The sequence below is a fragment of the Cricetulus griseus genome, chromosome 3, assembly GCF_003668045.3.
Source record: "Cricetulus griseus strain 17A/GY chromosome 3, alternate assembly CriGri-PICRH-1.0, whole genome shotgun sequence".
NCBI classification, from domain to species: Eukaryota; Metazoa; Chordata; class Mammalia; order Rodentia; family Cricetidae; genus Cricetulus; species Cricetulus griseus.
In genome coordinates, this window is record NC_048596.1 from 200,259,261 (window position 1) to 200,277,772 (window position 18,512).

Consider the following 18,512-nt stretch of genomic DNA (forward strand, 5'->3'; position numbering starts at 1 on the left):
ACTACCCCTCTAACTAAACTAAGCACAGTCTCAAGTATATGAGATACACTGGATTTACTATGGGCTATTTACTTATTAGAATGTTTTGAAGATATACTTATCACCTCTTCAACATGTATACCTTTTGTAATATGGGTGGCATGACTTGAATGGATTGACAAATCTACAGTCTAGCTCTCATGGAGCTATGATTCAAATGGTGATATCTGCTAAGACATTGTTTCCATGACTTCTTTTTTAAATGAATGACTTGCAAATGCAATTCATTTACCAAAAATTGAGGTATATAGTTTTGTGAGAATTGAATAATCATCCATGCACATTAAGCTGTGAGTATTTATACTGTTGCTTTTGTTTAAAACTTTTAGGGCATGTTACAATTTCTTCAGAGGTACATTTCTATCAATTTGCACATGATAATTACCTTTCATGTCTTCTAGAACTGTGACTATGTTCTTCAATATTATGGTCTTCCCAATTGTATCCTAAAATATAGTAACAGAAAATGTATGGTATATTATTGGAAAGGGTGCAAAATTTAACTTACCAACTTCAGTGAACCTTAGAATAATGCCTGATTTATGAACCTCAGTATTCTTTCTCAAACAAATTACCGAAGGGCATCAAAAACAAAGGAACAGTTGTCCCCTTATTTTAAAATGTGAAGGAAAATTCAGTCTTACCTATGGTAGTGAGGTTCCTGTAGGTCTCCAGCATCACATCTTTGTAGAGCGTCTTCTGGGAAGGATCCAGCAAAGTCCACTCTTCCCAAGTGAAGTCGACATGCACATCATCATAGGTCACTGTATTCTAAAATATCCCATGCATGTGTACAACAGAAAGCATGATACTGACTATATTGCAAATGAATACTTCTTTGACAGTATACTCATATAATTCTAGTGCTCCCCACACTTATTCCATGACATAGACATCATAATGTAATCGCTCAGTCACTTCTGTCAACTCTGTTCCCTGGGAATGGGATGTCACCTTGCAAGATAAATGCCTACTAAAAACCAGACAGAAAACTAAACAGGTCAGCAGTACAGAGTACACATGAGAGAAATTGTATGAACAATTACTAACTACAAAAAAGAAAACTAAGATGGACAAGCTGGGTGTTTTGGCTAACACCTTTCACTTCTGCACTCAGAAGTCAGAGGCAGATATATCTGCCTTGGAGTTGAATGCCAGCCTAGTATATGCAGTCAGTTCCAGGACAGCCAGAAGTACATATTAAAAATTAGTACATGCAAAATTAGTCAAAAAACAAAAAAGAAAAAACTCAGATTTTTACTGACTATTTCTACAAAGAGTTATGCATTCACTCCAGTCCTGTATTCCTCTTCCAGAAACTTGAAGTACCCCAATTTAAACTGTTACATCAACAAGGTTTACTTAAAGTCACTGCATGTTTAAACTGTTAGAAATGGACAGATGAAAAATTAGCCATACAAATGCTATTCATAAATAACACAGGGCAGAAGAGATGGCACAGCAGTAAAGATCTCTTGCAGGTCTTGCATATAGGTGCCTCAACTGCTAGTATTACTGGGGGAGGGAGGTTACAACTACCCATATTTCCAAGTTCAGGGTTTCTGAGACCATCTTTTGACCATTGTGAGGACCAGGTACCCTAGTGGTGCACATCCATCCATACAGGTAAAACACTCATTTTCATTTAAAAAAAATCATAACAAATACAACAGGGAGGAAGAACGTGATGTACTTGCAATCCAATGACTCCAAAGGCTCAGTCAATATTAATGTTATGCATACATGCCATCCTAGAACAGAACTGTACCCTCTGCCCAATTTTAAAATTGAAGATATGAGCAAGGCTCAGTACAACATCATATGCTTGTTTGACGTGGACAAAAACTTGCATTCCAGACCCATCACACAGTAATATTAAATAAATAAATAAATAAAAAACAAGCCAGGTATAATATTGGCCCACATTTGATCCCAGAATTTAGAAACCAGAGACAAGGGGACCTCTGAGTTCAAGGCCAGCCTGGTATACCAAGCTACTTTCAGGACATCGAGGGCTACACAGCTAAACCTTGTCTTCAAAAACAAGTAAATTAAAACAAAACAGAAGGGTAGAAAACTGGCTTAGCACTAAATAGCAATTGTTTCTACTGTATCTTATGTGAATCATGCATAGAGTCTATAATGTTGGTCAAGGTATGACAGTACAAGAAGGAAGCTGGATGATTAGTTTCAACCACAACACAGGAGAAACAAAGAACAGAAAATAGGGTGAGGCTATAGAGATTCATATCATATCCCCAATGTAGAATTTCATACAGAAAGACTCCTCCTACTACAGGTGTCATGAGAAATCTAAAGAAAGTCACCAAGGAGAGACACATATGCAAACATACAATCCTATCTGGGAGGTTTTTCATTCAGTCAACTACATTCTGACACAGGTCACTATAGGCTAATGGTCATCCATGAAGAAAATGCATTTAGTCACTTCAATGATCCTCATAATCTGCAACTATTGTTTGTGGTAGAATATTATTTTAAGGTGTGTGACTTTTGTTTGTGTTGCATTTGTGTAACTTGATGAAGCTGTGATCTTTGGTTGTCTAAAACACCCAATGGTCTAATAAAGAGTCAAATGGTCAATAGCGAGACAGGAACAACCATAGGCAGGGCTGGCAGGCAGAGAGTATAAGTAGGAGAAAAAAGGAAAAGAATAGCAAGACAACCATGAGAAGAGGGTGTCAGGGGTCAGCCACCCAGCTACACAGCAATTCATAGAGTAAGAGTAAGATTTACTTAAGAGAACAGAAAAAAGCCCAGAGACAAAAGGTAGACAGGATAATTTAAGTTAAGAAAAGCTGGCTAGCAATGAGCTAGCCAGGACATTCATAACTAACAACAAGACTCCATGTGTGATTCATTTGGGAGCTGGGTGGTGTGCCACCCAAAGAGAAAATACCTCCTACTATTGTTGTTAAAATGTCTATTCAAAATGTCCAGTCTCTTCTGATACTCAAAACAATCTTTCCTAGCAATCTTTCAAACTCACTAAGAGTCTACAATCAATCTCTTCTAATTAGCCCCATTTGGGGTCTAATTTTTTTCTAAATCTATTTATCAGTCTAAATACTTACTAGAATCTCCTCATTGTATTTTTTCAGGAGCAATTGTAACCCCCAACAAGACAAAATGTTCTATACTTCTTCAAACATTCTTTCTAAAGTATCTACATTTGAATCAGATATTAAAATTAAATCTCATCCATGTAATGGTAAACTCTAGACTGAGGAAATTGCTTATGTATCATTTCCAACAGCTGACATACAAAATATCGGCACAGAGTGGAACTAGTTAACATTTCCTTTGGGAGAACCTTCCGTTGATATCATTTAGCAGGTTGAGAATTATTATAAGTAGATAAGGTGAAGGCAAATTTCTCTCTGTCTTTTTCTGTAAAGCTATAGTGAAAAAAACAATCTATTAAATCAATAATTATAAGAGTCCATCCTTTAGGGAATAGAAATGACAAAGGAATTCCAGACTGTAGAGAGCCCACTGGCTGAATCACCTTATTAACGGTTCTTAGATCTGTTACCATTCTCCATTTTCCAGATTTCTTTTTAACAACAAATATAGGAGAAGTCCAAGGACTGATTGACTCTTCAATATGCTGAGTATTTAGCTGCTCCTGTACCAGCTGTTCTAAAGCCTGCAATTTCTCTGTTGTTAAAGGCCACTGCACAACTCATATGGGTTTCTCTGTCAACCATTTTAAAGGTTCTTGATGTCTTTGAAAGATCAGAAGCTGTTGTTTTGCTCTGTTCTTTTACAACCTGAATGGTTGTACAAGAGTGAATGACTGTTCTTTACAATACCTCCTAATATTTTTCCCTGAAACACACCTTAATTTATGGTTTGTTTCTAAGATTTTGGGGATGTTAATCTGAGTATTCTTCTGCTGTAACAAATCATGTGCCCACAAATTCATTGCTATGTTAGCAATATGTGACTTTAATTTTCCCCTCTGTCCTTCTGGCCCTATACATTTGACCCATCTTGTGCCCCCCCCCTTTTTTTTCCTTTTAACCTGAGATAAAATTCCAATCCCTAAAAGCTGAATATTTACCTCCTGAAGAGGCCAATTTGGATGCCAAGATTCTGGTGAAATAATTGTTACATCTGCACCTGTGCATACCAGACACATAAATGACAACATCATTTATTCCTATTTTTAATTTTAGTCTTAGCTTATTTGTAGAAGTTTGCCAAAATACTCACTTTACGGTTTTCCTGAAAGTTTTGTTCTCTTTTCTATAGCTGTTTTATCAACCAGTGTTATCATTCTATTTACTGCTGAAGTCAGTCTTTGCAAGAAATCCATGAAGGCTTCCTTTGGACCCTGTATAACTTTAGTAAATGACTCAATTTTCTTTCTTACTTCTCCAATTCTATCCCAAACATTCAAAAATGCCATGCAATATAAATCCAGGACATGGTCATCATATACAGCTTGCCTTTGTACATTATTATAATATCCCTCTCCAAGAAGTTGATGCTGGCAGATTTTCACCCTTCTAGCCCTACTCACTTGTTCAATGGTCTTAGCCTCATCTTTGAACTCCATTGTAATTGTGGACCAGGCTCTAAAACAGCTTTAACCAGTCTCTGGGGATAATTCGATTACAAGCTGACCTAAAATTTAACATCTGCTTCACAAAAGGTAAATGCATGAGACTATCACTTCCTTGAATCTCCTTAAATCTAACATTTCCACAGGAGTCGATTTAGCTCTTGTATGACCTTGGGGATATCTATAATTTGGCAGTTGTTCCTGTAAGGTGACTGGATAAATTAAAGATGGTCCTTTGAAAACCTTAAGCTGACCATCCCAGCGGGGTCCAGCCCAGCCAGAGACTACCAGCTAGAGTCCTAGTCCCTTTCTCTGCCCACAGGATGAGGAAGAGGAGAGCCATCAGAGTATTGAACCTGCTTGCACCCACAGGAAGGGAAGTTTGGACCTGTACCCATCAGGAGAGTAAGAGACTTCTTCTGCACCCACTGGAAGAAGGGATGGGAAGACAATATAAAAACACATTCAACAACAGAAAAACCAATATGACACCACAAGGGTCTAGGGACTCTACACCAACAAGACCTGAACGTCACAAAGCAGATGAAACAGAAGAGAAGACCTTAAAAAAAAGACATCATGAATATGATAGAGGTCCTCAAAGAAGATATGAGAAAATCCCTTAAAGAAATGGAAGAAAAAGCAAACCAAAAATTACAAGAAATCAACAAATCTCTTAAAGCCAAGAAAAAACAATCAAACAGATAAAGGAAACAGTTCAAGACCTGAAAACTGAAATAGAGACAATAAAGAAAACACAAACTGAGGGAATGCTGGAAATAGAAAAGCTAGGTAAATGATCAGGAACTACAGATGCAAGCATAGCCAACAGAATACAAGAGATGGAAGAGAGAATCTCAGGCATTGAAGATACACTAGAAGAAATAGATTCATCAACCAAAGAAAATCTTAATATCCAGGAAATATGGGACACCGTGAAAAGACCAAATCTAAGAATAATAGGTATAGAAGGTGAAGAAACCTACCTTAAAGGTGCAGAAAACATATTCAACAAAATCATAGAAACTTTCCCAACCTAAAGAAAGACATTCCAATGAAAGTACAAGAAGCTTACAGAACATCAAATAGATTGGACCACAAAAAAGTCCCCTCATCATGTAATAATCAAACCTCCAAACATACAGAATAAAGAAAGAACATAAAGAGCAGCTAAAGAAAAGGCCAAGTAACATATAAAGGCAAACTTATCAGAATTACACCTGACTTCTCCATGGAAACTCTGAAAGCCAGAAGGTCATGGATAGATATTCTACAAACACTAAGAGACCATGGATGCCAGCCCAGACTCACAGCAAAGCTTTCAATCACTATAGATGGAAAAACAAGATATTCCACAACAAAACCAGATTTAAAGCATACATATACACTAATCCAGCCCTACAGAAAGTTCTGGAAGGAAAACTAAAACCCAAGGAAGTTAACTACAACCAGAAAAACATAGGCAATAGATAATCCCACTTTACCAACAGCCAAAAGAAAAACGGAGAGGAAATCCACACTCAATTCCACCACCACCACCACCAAATCCAAAACAAACAAGAATGAACAATCAATGGTCATTAATATCCCTCGATATTAATGGTCTTAACTCACCTATAAAAAGACATGGGCTAACAGAATGGATTCGAAGAGAGAATCCACCCTTCTGTTGCATACAAGAAACACACCTCAACTTCAAAGACAAACATTACCTCAGAGTTAAGGGTTGGGAAAAGATTTTCCAATCAAATGGACCCAAGAAACAAGCAGGTGAAGCAATCCTAACATCTAATAAATTACACTTTAAACTAAAATCAATCAAAAGAGATGAAGAAAGTCATTTCATATTCATCACAGGAGAAATCCATCAAAATGTAGTCTCAATTCTGAACATCTACACCCCAAATACAAAAGCACCCACATTCGTAAAAGAAACATTACTAAAACTCAAATCACACATAAAACCTCACATACTTATAGTGGGAGATTTCAACACGCCTCTCTCACCACTAGACAGGACCACCAGACAGAAACTTAACAAAGAAACAAAGGAACTAATAGAAGTTATGATCCAATTGGGTTTAACAGACATCTATAGAACATTTCATCCAAACACTAAAGAATATATCTTCTCAGTGCCACATGGAACTGTCTCTAAAATTGACCACATACTCGGCAACATAGCAAACCTCAACAGGTACAAAAAAATTGGAATAACCCTCTGTATCTTATCAGACCACCATGCTTTAAAATTAGAATTCAACAACAACGCAAATTGCAGAAGACCCACAAACTCATGGAAATTGAATAATGCGCAATTGTACCATTCCTGGGTCAAGAAAAAAAATAAAAAAAGAAACTAAAGACTTCCTAGAATTCAATAAGAATGAAGACACAACATACCCAAACCTATGGGACACTTTGAAAGTAGTGCTAAAAGGAAGGTTCATATAGCACTAAGTGCCCACATGAAGAAACTGGAGAATAGTCACACTAGAGAATTCACAGCACATCTGAAAGCTCTATAACAAAAAGAAGCAAATTCACCCCGGAGGAGTAGACACCAGGAAATAATCAAATTGAGGGCTGAAATCAATAAAGTAGAAACTAGGAAAACAATACAAAGAATCAATGTAACGAAGAGTTGGTTCTTCGAGAAAATCAACAAGATAGACAAACCTCTATCCAAACTTACAAACTGCAGAGAATGAACATGCAAATTAATGAAATCAGAAATGAAAAGGGGGACATAACAACAGACATTGAGGAAATCCAGAGAATCATCAGGTCATACTTTGAAAACCTATACTCCTCAAAATTCAAAAATCTAAAGGAAATGGACAACTTTCTGGATAGATATCAATTACCAAAATTAAATCAAGAACAGATAAACAATTTAAATAGACCTATAGCCCCTAATGTCATAGAAGCAGTCATCAAAAGTTTTCCAACCAAAATAAGCCTAGGGTCAGATGGCTTCAGTGCAGAATTCTACCAGAAACTCAAAGAAGAGTTAATACCAATTCTCCTCAAAGTATTCCACACAATAGAAGCAGAAAGGTCACTGCCAAACTCTTTTTACAAGGCTTCAATGACCTTGGTACCCAAGCCACACAAAGACACAACGAAAAAAGAGAATTACAGACCAATATCCCTCATGTACACTGATGCAAAAATACTCAATAAAATACTGGCAAATCTGAACCAAAAAACACATCAGAAAAATCATCCACCATGAACAAGTAGGCTTCACCCCTGGGATGCAGGGATGGTACAATATACGAAAATCCATCAATGTAATCCACCATATAAACAAACTGAGAAAGAAAAATTACATGATCATCTCACTAGATGCTGAAAAAGCCTTTGACAAAATCCAACACCCCTTCATGATAAAGGTCTTGGAGAGATCAGGAATAACAGGAACACACCAAAACATAATAAAAGCAATATACGGCAAACTAACAGCCAACATCAAACTAAATGGACAGAAACTCAAGGCGATTCCTCTAAAATCAGGAACAAGACACGGCTGTCCACTTTCTCCATACCTCTTCAATATTGTACTTGAAGTTCTTGAAGTTGTACTTGAAGCTAGAGCAATTGGACAACAAAAGATCAAGGGAATATAAAATGGAAAAGAAGAAGTCAAACTTTCACTATTTGCAGATGATATGATAGTTTACATAAGTGACCCGGAAAAATTCTACTAGGGAACTCCTATGGCTGATAAACACTTCAGCAAAGTGGCAGGATACAAGATAAACTCGAAAAAATCAGGAGCCCTACTATATACAGATCAGGAAAATGGGAATCAGCCATTCCAGCAATTCATCTCTTGGGCATATACCCAAAGAATGCACATTCATACAACAAGGACATATGTTCTACTATGTTCATAGCAGTGTTGTTTGTAATAGCCAGAACCTGGAAGCGACCTCAATGCCCCTCAACTGAAGAATAGATGGAGAAAATGTGATACATTTACACAATTGAGTACTACTCCTCGGAAAAAAAAACAATAGAATCATGAAATTCGCAGGAAAATGGATGGAATTAGAAGAAACCATCCTGAGTGAGGTAACCCAGTCACAAAAAGACAAAAGTGGTATGTCATAAAATCACTCATATGGATTTTAGACATAGAGCAAAGGAGTACCAGCCTATAATCCACACCACCAAAGAAGCTAGGAAACAAAGAGGACCTAAGAGAGACATACATGGTCCCCTAGAGAAGGGGAAAGGGACAAGATCTCCTGAGCTAATTGGGAGCATGGAGGGAGGGGAGAGGGACCTTGGAGAATGAGAAGGGGAGAAGAGGAGGGGAGAGGAGGACATGAAGGAGCAGGAAGAGTTAGTTGGAGGAAGAATAGAGGAGAGCAAGAAAAGAGATACCATAATAGAGGGAGCCATTATAGGTTTAAAGAGAATTCTGGCACTAGGGAAATGTCCAGAGATGTACAAGATTGACCCCAACTAACAATTTAAGCAATAGTCATGAGGCAACCTTAAATGCCTTTCTCTGATAATAAGATTGATGACTACCTTATATGCCATCCTAGAGCCTTCATCCAGTAGCTGATGGAAGCAGAAGCAGACACCCACAGCTAAAAACTGAGCTGAACTCTGGAATCCAGTAGCAGAGAGGGAGGAGTGATGAGCAAATGGGTCAAAACCAGGCTGGAGAAACCCACAGAAACAGCTGGCCTGAACAAGGGGTTGCTGGGAAACCAGCATAGGACTGTTCCAGACCCCTCGGAGCGAGGATGTCAGTTTGGAGGTCTGGGCAATCTATGGGGCCTCTGGTAGTGAATCAGTATTTATCCCTAGTATATGAATGGACTTTGGGAGCCCTTTCCACACAGAAGGATACTCTTTCAGCCTAGACACACCGGGGAGGGTCTAGGCCCTGCTCCAAATGATATGACAGACTCTAAAGATCCCCCATGGAAGGCCTCACCCTCCCTAGGGAGCAGAAAGGGGTTGGGATAGGGGGCCAGTGGGGGGCAGGGGAGGAGAGAAGGGAGAGGGAACTGGGATTGACATATAAAAGAAGCTTGTTTCTAATTTTAAAATGGTATAATTACAATTATAAAAATGAAAAATGAAAAAACAAAAAGAAGAACCAGTTTTTAAAAAAAGGAAAAGAAAACCTTAAGCCACACCTATCTAATCTTATAATACAATGCTGAAATTGGTTCTCCTTTAAATTCTTCTGTCTGGATCTGATAATCTCTATGATCTGTTTTATTGAGTTTTTCTAAAACTTGTGCCTTAGCACTCAACCAACTTTTTTAGTGATAAAACAAAAACGATAAAACTGATGTTTATAATTTGACATTACATAAGTCCCATCTAAATTAGTTATCCTCTCATTTAATTGTTCCATTTTCAAACCGTCCAGCATATAATAATGCAGAGACCTAAATCCCTCCATTTTAATAGTGTTTCCTATTACACAATGTGGAAAAAACTCTCTCTTTTAACTAATCCCTTCCTTTAAGAATTCCCAATTTTCTTACCAAATCTATCAACAATATCAGTGAATAGTGAGACATAGCACATCTACTTAGAGAAACAGTGTGTAGCTGTGAACTGAGAGTAGAAGCCAGAGGAGAGGGGCTACAGAGAAAGCCCATAACCCATGGAGAGGAGGAGGGGAAGATAGAGAGAGAGATAACTGGCTGTCTGAAAAACCACACATGGGATTGTGTGGAGGAAAACACAAGTGGCAGAGCAGCATGTCTAGAGTGGATAAGTCCTGTGGCATTTGGAGCCCAGGTGCTTCTGGAGTTTGGGTGGCAGCTGGAAACTATTTCAGAGAGGCTACAACAGGAAGATCCCAAAATCACTCAGAGGCTTGAGGAATAATGAAAAGAAAACCTAGCTGGCTGGGCAGTGACTCTGGTGTGAGCCCCACATGCAGTCCTGGCCTGTGGCAGTGGCTGCAAAGCCACAAGCAAGTGGCTTTTCTCTGAATTCATACCCCTACACAGATGAATTCCAGGAAAGCTACCCAGCATATTAGCTCAAATATATCAATTAATTCATTAATTAAAAATTTAAGAACACTTGAACCCGTATTTATGCTAGTGCATGAACTGGTTTTTTGGCGCCCATTCCCCATTGATGGCTACTCTCTCAGCCTAGATACATGGGGGAGGGCCTTGGTCCTGCCCCAAATGATGTGACAGCCCTTGATGACCCCCATGGAAGGCCTCACCCTCTCTGAGGAGTTATGGGGGGGTGGGAGGACAGGAGGGAGAGGAAACCGGGATTGGTATGTAAAATAAGATTGTTTTTAATTTAAATTTAAAAAATTAATAAAAAAGAATTCTATAAAAGAAACAAAATTTAAAAAGAGGATAAAAGTAAAACAGCTATGAGGCTTTGTGACAAAAAGAAAAATATGTCCTCATACCCAGCCTAAATAGTATTCACACACAAAAAAGCTTGAGTCTTTATTCAAAGATAGGATACAGGAAAAAAAAAAGCCTTAAAAACTAAGAACTGAAGTCATCTAACAGCACAATGGTCCTACTGTGAGAAAATCCACAGATGAAATAAAAACTAATACAAAAGATTTATTAAGCAAAGGGCTGGATCTATTTACTGAAATGATACCAAAGAAAAAATATTTTCAAACACCAAACAAGTATTTGTAAGAGAAGAAGCAGCTCGATGGTACAGCACCTGCCTAGCATGAGCCCTGCCTGGGTTTCACTGCCAACATAAAAATTATCTAGAATAATGGAGAATCTAGGATATGCAAAAAATCCATAATTGTAAAAGCAAATAAGCTTTTTAGAAGGAAAGCTGAGTGTTAATGATGATTTAGAACTAATTCCTGTAGACGTGAGTCAAAAATGGCAAAAAGAAAACAGAAGTCACACAGATCTGAATGAAAAACAAGATTATTCTTCAACTCTGAATCAAAATCTATGCAGTATGAACAAAGGAGCAATATTTTCACATTTTACATGTTTAAGTCATAAACTGGACAGTGGCTTGTGTGTGTGTGAAAGCATCAGACATGGCCACCCTTATGTGAGTATGGAATTCAAGGCAATCCTGGCCTACTAAAGACCAGTTTGCAAGATAATTAAGTCTGGCCTGAAATTTTTGGCCACATACATTATTCTGCTTCTGCAAAGCACAACCAACCTTGGCATTTAATATATATATATATACATATATATATATGATCTCAGCCACGTGTGGCACATGCTTTAACACCTGGGGCTCTGGATTCAGAGGCAAACATTTCTCTGAGCTTGAAGCCAGCCTGCCCTATTCAGTAACTACAGTTTGATCAATGATACATACTGAGACTATTTCAAAGAATCTAAAAAAACAAAGGTCAGGCATGCTGGTGTAAGCCTTCATTCCCAGCACTTGGGAGTCAGAGACAGTAGAATCTGTCTGTCAGTTCAAGGCCAGCCTGGTCTACATAGTAACTTCTAGGACAGCCAGGGCTACATAGAAAAAATGTGAGGGAAACAAAAGAAGCATAACCAAATCAAAACAAGGTCTTTTATCATTCCATCAATATATTAAAGTTCTTTATTATTTAACCTACAAGGATCTTTAAAATTCCAGTGTCTCCACTGGATTTGATGAAGATTCAAAATGATTTTTCTAAACCACTAATATTAAATTCAAAAATATTTTCTGCATCTTCTCCTCATGGTAACCAAAGTCATCAAAGTATTATACTTTGCAAATATTTCTATTATGGCTATCAGAACAGACTAGTTTTATGACTTTTCAGAAAATGGTGCTATCTCATACAAATAAAAAATAACAATTTGAAAAAAAAATTCAGTCCTGTATAAATTTATTCATCACATATATCTTAAGGGTTCTCTAAATACTAACACTGATTTTTAATAAGTTTTTTGTGGGTGTATGTGTTTGTGTGTGTGGTATGTGTGTATGGGTATGTGTGATGTGTGTATATTTATGTTTGTATGTTTGTGTGTACCTTTGTGTTTCTTTGCATTTGTGTTTGTATATATGTTGGTGTTTGTGTGTGTGTTTGAGTGTGTGTGTATTTGTGTGGGGTGTGTGTTTTTATGTGTGTGGATTTGTGTGTATGTTATGTGTGCATTTGTGTGTGTGTGTGTGTGTGTGTGTGTGAGAGAGAGAGAGAGAGAGAGAGAGAGAGAGAGAGAGAGAAAGAGAGAGAGAGAGAGAGAGAGAGAGAGAGAAAGGTGTGTGAGGTGTGTCTGTTTGATGTGTGAGTGCAGGTATATGCTATACCTTATGAGGACTGGAATGGAGATCTTTCAGGACTTGTTTTCTTTCTAGCATGGGTTCCCAAGAACAAGCATATTGTGCTTGTATAGCAACATGCTTTGACCTGGGAGTCATCTCAAAATTTCACAAACACATGTAAATAAACTTTATAAAATAATTGCTGGCACCCAAAGTCTGTGTAAATATATTGTCTTGTGTGACTGTTTATCAAACATACAAGAGCTAATTCAAGTTTACTACTGAACTATTTATCCTAGGTCAATTTCACAAGTTGGAGGATTTTAGTGCTTAAAACAATTTTATCTAAAGCAACAGAGGCTACAAATACCCAAATTCACTATATCCACTGGTCTATGCAGTTGCTAACACAAGGATGGCTGGAGAAAGACCACGACAAACCACCAGGCTGGGAATATATCAGATAGTGTAAGGGGAGTGTCTAGGGGTACGCAACAGTCTCAGGATTGGTGTGCTTCCAGGCTTGGGCAACCTGTCCTGTATTGATTGGTCAACTGGTTGTTATGGCCCATAGGCCCTCCCAGGGTGGTTGCTATGCTCTGCACTTGTGCACTTGCACATAAAGCACACCCAGAGCCATAAAGCACAGCTCTGCCAGATAACTTCTGATTGGTTCCTTGCTAGTAACCAGGACAGGAGGGGAAAGGTCAGGTGAGCACATTTTAGCCTGTCATGGCTGCTAAAACAGGGGGCTGGTCCCTCATTCCCCTTCTAAAAGTACCAGTGAGTGACAGGACTCAAAAACCCTTGAACCTCAAAATGGCATGAGCTGAGCAAAACTTTAACTACATCACTCTGGTTCCTGTATGGGAAATAACTTTTACAAACATGTATAGTCTCTATGGAAGTCAAAATGGCAGTTCCTCAGAAAATTAGGAATAGACCTATGCCAAGATACCCTTATACCACTCTTGGCATAGACCCAAAGGATGCTCCATCCTACCACAAGGACACCTGCTCAACTATGTACATAGCAGCTATATTCCTAAAGCCAGAAACTGGAAATAACCTAGATGCTACTCAACCAAAGAATGGATAAAGAAAATGTGGTACACTGATACAATGGAGTATTACTAAGTTATTAAAACAAGGACAACATAAAACTTGCAGACAAATGGATAGAACTAGGGCAAAAAAATTATCCCGAGTGAAGTAACCTAGACCCAAAATGGCAAACATGGTATGAACTCACTTAATAAGCAGATACTAGCTGTAAAGGATATTCATGCTACAATCCACAGACCCAAGGAGGGCTCAAGAGGGAACACATGGACCTCCATAGAAATAGGAAACGGAATAGATTTTCTGGATAGACTGGGTGGGGATGGGAACAGGACAGAGCAGGCTATGAGGAGGGATGGAGACAGAGAGTATAGGGAAAGACTACTGGAATTGGGGGACATTTGGGTGTTGGTATGAAAACCTAGTGCAGCCTCTGTTGTATAGCTCTCACTGGCTGAACCACTTTCCTTGCTAACTCTAAAAGAAGCAGTAAACCTAGCTCTTCAGATATTCCTTAGATTCTATGGAAATGACCCTAGAAAGGACTCCTAAAATGGGGAGTGAGGAGCCTGAACAGCTTTCTATAACCAGACACGGCTCTCAGTACTGGGACTGGAACACCAACACAGACACAAAACCTTTGACCTGCAATCAGTCCTACTTGCACGATGCTGGATTAATGGTGGCTCAGAAACTTTGAAAATGGACAATCAATGCTCTAAATGCAGGCCCATTCTATGCAAGAGAGCCCATGCCAAACACTGCTTGGATGTCCAAGAACCTGAAGCTTCATAGAAGTCCCCCATTTCCTTCCACTGTCCCCTGGACGTAGTATACAAGATACTATTCTTCTTAAGAAGCTTACTTGGCATGAGACAGCTTGTGCAAGACCTCTCCACCCCAGCTTTCTACCTCTATTTTTCCTGTCTTTCTCATTCTCTGGCACTTTCACCTCGCACCCAGTCACTGAAGAATGGCCTGTTGTATCAGGTCACTGGTGTACTTCAGAAATAATTCTGATAAAATCTTTACTGTGTCAGTCCCCCATCTGCCTAAGTGTCTAGATTTGTAGTCCCCTGTCCCTGTTTAAATGGTTCATAGTGTAACCTGGAGCATGAACCTAAAAGAAACTTAAGGATGACAGCAGATGAGGAATGCAAAATCTGTCTAGGCTGGCTCCTCTTTGAACATTAGACAGAGATAGATGCATGCTCTCTTGAGAGAGATTTGTCTTTATTAATCTTCTAAGTGTGTGAGCACATGCTGTCTCATGCCAAGTAAGCTTCTTAAGAAGAATAGCATCTTGTATACTACTCCCAGGGGACAATGGAAGGAAATGGGGGACTTCTATGAAGTCAGCAGACACTCTCTTACAATGGGACACACACAGGAGGAGGGTAATCAAACAAAGGTGCACAAGGGGAACACGGTATTTCAAGAACATTACTGACTGAGCCTACAGTGGCCTTGGGACTGATAACCACAGCCCCATGTGGTGGGAAGAGTTCCGTTCTCAGGATCTGAAGGAGTCATTCACAGCTCTATATTCCTGGATTTAGAGAAGAAGCTCTGTTTTATTCTCAATACATCAAGGCCTTAGGCAAAGCTCCCAAGGCCGGGCCCCAGGCTGTTACTGGCTCTCCCAGAATGTTGTTACTGGTTCTCTCAAGAATGTTCCTCCTCACTGCCTGAAGGCCTAAATGAAAACCTTGCTTGACCAGGCCAGTCCTTAACACAACAGTGTTTTACTTGTCAAATACTTCTCACCTAGGTCAGTGTCCATCTCTCAGAACTATGCTTTTCTCAAGAAAAAAACTGGAACTTTAAGGCACACGGGACTTGACTAGGTTGTGACCCTGTAATGCCTCCATGTGCAGCTTGTTAGAGGACTATTCTTTGATATGGGTGGGGATGGGCCTAGTGATTGGTTGGTGGTAGGGAGTGTCTTCTTTGTAATGGTTTGGAGCCAAATGTCTGGACAATCCTGGTGAAAAAAATGTGTATCCTAGCATCCTTATCTCTACCAGGCCTGGTTGGGGGCGGTTTTTGATTTGTTTTCTTTTGTTTTGATTTTGATTTTTTTCAAGACAGGATTTCTCTGTGTAACGACCCTGGCTTTCCTGGAACTCTTTAAACCAGGCTGGCCTCAAACTCACAGAGATTCATTTTCCTCTACCTCCCCAGTGCTGGGATTAAAGGCACGCGCCCAGCAACACCCAGCTATTTTGGGGTGTTTTAGAGGCAGTCCTCCCTCAGCTAAATTCTACTTAGTGAGACTTACTACCTACCAGGCATTAGTAAACCCTTTATATCACCAATTCTACTCTTCTACATCACAGCTAAGTAGTAGAGTGCTACCCAACACAAGAGATGCCTTTTATAATCTCCACAAAATTAATTGTAAAAGGACCTTACACGGAGAAGTTAAATGAAAAGGGCTCAACGTCTAGAAGATACTGGAGAAACTAGAGGTCTCACCAAGTTTGGCAATCTGTCTTCCATGGATGCACCAAAAGCACATTGTTGTTGATTGCAAATATGTTTCTACACACAGCTCCCTGCTCTCAATGCTCTACAAAGATGCACCCCACACAGCAAGGTTATTCAGAGGCCGGTACCTGGATCCAGGAAGTTGCAGAGAACACGTGGGAACTCACAGGACAGGCAACCTGCCTGCAGATTCCCACCCAGCCCCAGGGAGGACCCGCCACCCCGGCTCCTGCACCTCCCCATCTGCTCCTCCCCATCTGGGAACAGCAGCCCCTCGCTCGCTCACCGTATCGTTGCTTCCCAGCTCGCCCATGGCCCCCTCACAGCTCCCTGCAGCAGCACTGACAGCGCAGCACAGGTAAACACTGGCTCCAGCTATTCTTCAGCGCCAAGCCTGCAGCCTGGCTCCCGGAAGGGCCCTGCACCACTTCTGACTGTCAGTTTCGACCTGGAGGCCCTGATTGGCTAGTGAGGTCTGGATGACATGAGTACCGCCCTTAGGGTTTCAGGGTCCTTAAAGGCACAGCACAAAGGTTTTGTCTCCGCCTTCCACCCTATGCCCAGAGGTTTTCTAGATCTGTAGAGATTTGCATTTCAATAGCGCGCTGCCCTCCTGTCTTCCAGCATTCCACAGGCACTTCCCATTCTTCCTTCGGAAAACCATGGGACTAGTTTGCACAGCCCTTTCCTCAATGTGGAATTGAGGAGTTGAGTAATTCCTGTCCCATAGGTGGAAGTGTGCCCAGAATATTAACAATTGTAAAGACAGATTTAAGGACACAAAAGGAGATGTTTGGTCTGTGGCTTCACACTGAGGTCAGGCGAAGGTACTTTTTACCTGTTAATCACAGGCGCTGCAGAGAACTAGGAGAAAAATTCAGGAACCAAATAAAAAACATAATGACAAACCTGTCTCCCACCAGAAGACCGAATAACAGTGGCTCCATTGCTTTCGAAGTTGTCTTCCGGAATTCAGGGCAAACTCTTGATAAATGAATAATAATAAAAAGTGTAGTCTTCAGGGTAAATTAAATACTTAGAGAATAACGGAGCTAGGAAGAATGTCTTTATGAGTACTATTGTTAACCAGCACATCTTCCTCAGTGGGCAGGCAAAAAAAAAAAAAAAAAAAAACACGGATGCATATTTCAAGGTCCTCTACATGAGCAGGACTGGTAAAAATCAATCTCCCCGTGTACAAAGAAAGTGGATTTATTACAATGTCTCACAAGCTGTGGTCCAGCTAGTTCAAGAGCAGCTGTCTACCAATGGAAACTTGAGGACTCCAGTAGTTAGTTGTTCAGTCCATGAGGCTGGATGTCTCGGCTGGTCTTCAGTATACACCAAAATTCCAAACAAGTAGGCTGTAATGCTAGTAAAGGAATGAACTTGGTAGGTAGAGCTGGGGCAAGCAGGCAAAGAGATAGCTTGCTTCTTCTACGTCCTTTATATATGTAGGCTGCTACCTGAAGGTGTGATCCAGGTTAAAGGTGGATCTCATTCTTTCTTTGATGGTTTTTTGGTGTTTTCCAGATCTCTGACAGCACTGTAGAGAATTCTGTTCTTTCCTTTTTCTAACTTCTTTTTTAAATTTTAGTTGTATGCTGTTTTTCCTGAATGTGTCACTGTACAGTACCTATAGAAACCAGAAGAAAGCAGATAATGCCTGGGACTGGAGTTACAGCAAATGGTTAGCTACCATGTGGGTTCTGGGAATGGAACCTGGGTCTTACACTATAACAATACCCAGTGCTCTTTTATTGAAAATTCTTCCTATACATTTTTAATTAGAACATATTACATCAATATTTTTGTCCTCCTTCCATTCCTTTCCATGTTAAGTATGTATGAATAAGTATCCTGAAATATATGAATACACCCTGCTGAGTCCATTGTTGTTATTTGTAAGTACATGTTTTAAGGGCTGACCATGCTGTACTTAGGGAGCTCATCTCTGCCCAAGGATACTTCTGTCACCTGAAGGACAATTCTACTTTTTAATCAGCATCAGGGGCTGTCTTGACCCTGACTAGGCTGCCTTGTACAGGAAACACAATCAAGAACAGAAATTTTGTATTGGAAAATAGTTTAGCAGTTAATAGTATTGAAGAAC

At 39.6% G+C, this 18,512-nt stretch overlaps 1 protein-coding gene across 1 annotated transcript; it reads right to left on the reverse strand.

Annotated features, from left to right (window-relative positions):
• Nucleotides 1–420: 420 nt before the first annotated feature.
• LOC100770404 (zinc finger protein 431) lies at nucleotides 421–16,817 on the reverse strand. The gene is made up of 3 exons (XM_027404869.2): nucleotides 16,686–16,817; nucleotides 684–810; nucleotides 421–485 (listed from the first exon to the last, which is right to left on the reverse strand). The coding sequence occupies exons 1-3, from the start codon at nucleotides 16,710–16,712 to the stop codon at nucleotides 421–423; spliced, it is 219 nt and encodes a 72-aa protein (XP_027260670.1). The 5' UTR covers nucleotides 16,713–16,817.
• Nucleotides 16,818–18,512: the final 1,695 nt, after the last annotated feature.

Excerpts from the sequence above, each read along its gene's own strand:
- LOC100770404 (XM_027404869.2), bottom strand. The coding sequence starts at position 16,712 with ATGGGCGAGCTGGGAAGCAACGATACG. Across the intron at positions 811-16,685 it reads AGCTGGGAAGCAACGATACG|AATACAGTGACCTATGATGA; the intron begins GTGAGCGAGCGA and ends GGGATATTTTAG. Across the intron at positions 486-683 it reads CAGGAACCTCACTACCATAG|GATACAATTGGGAAGACCAT; the intron begins GTAAGACTGAAT and ends ACTATATTTTAG.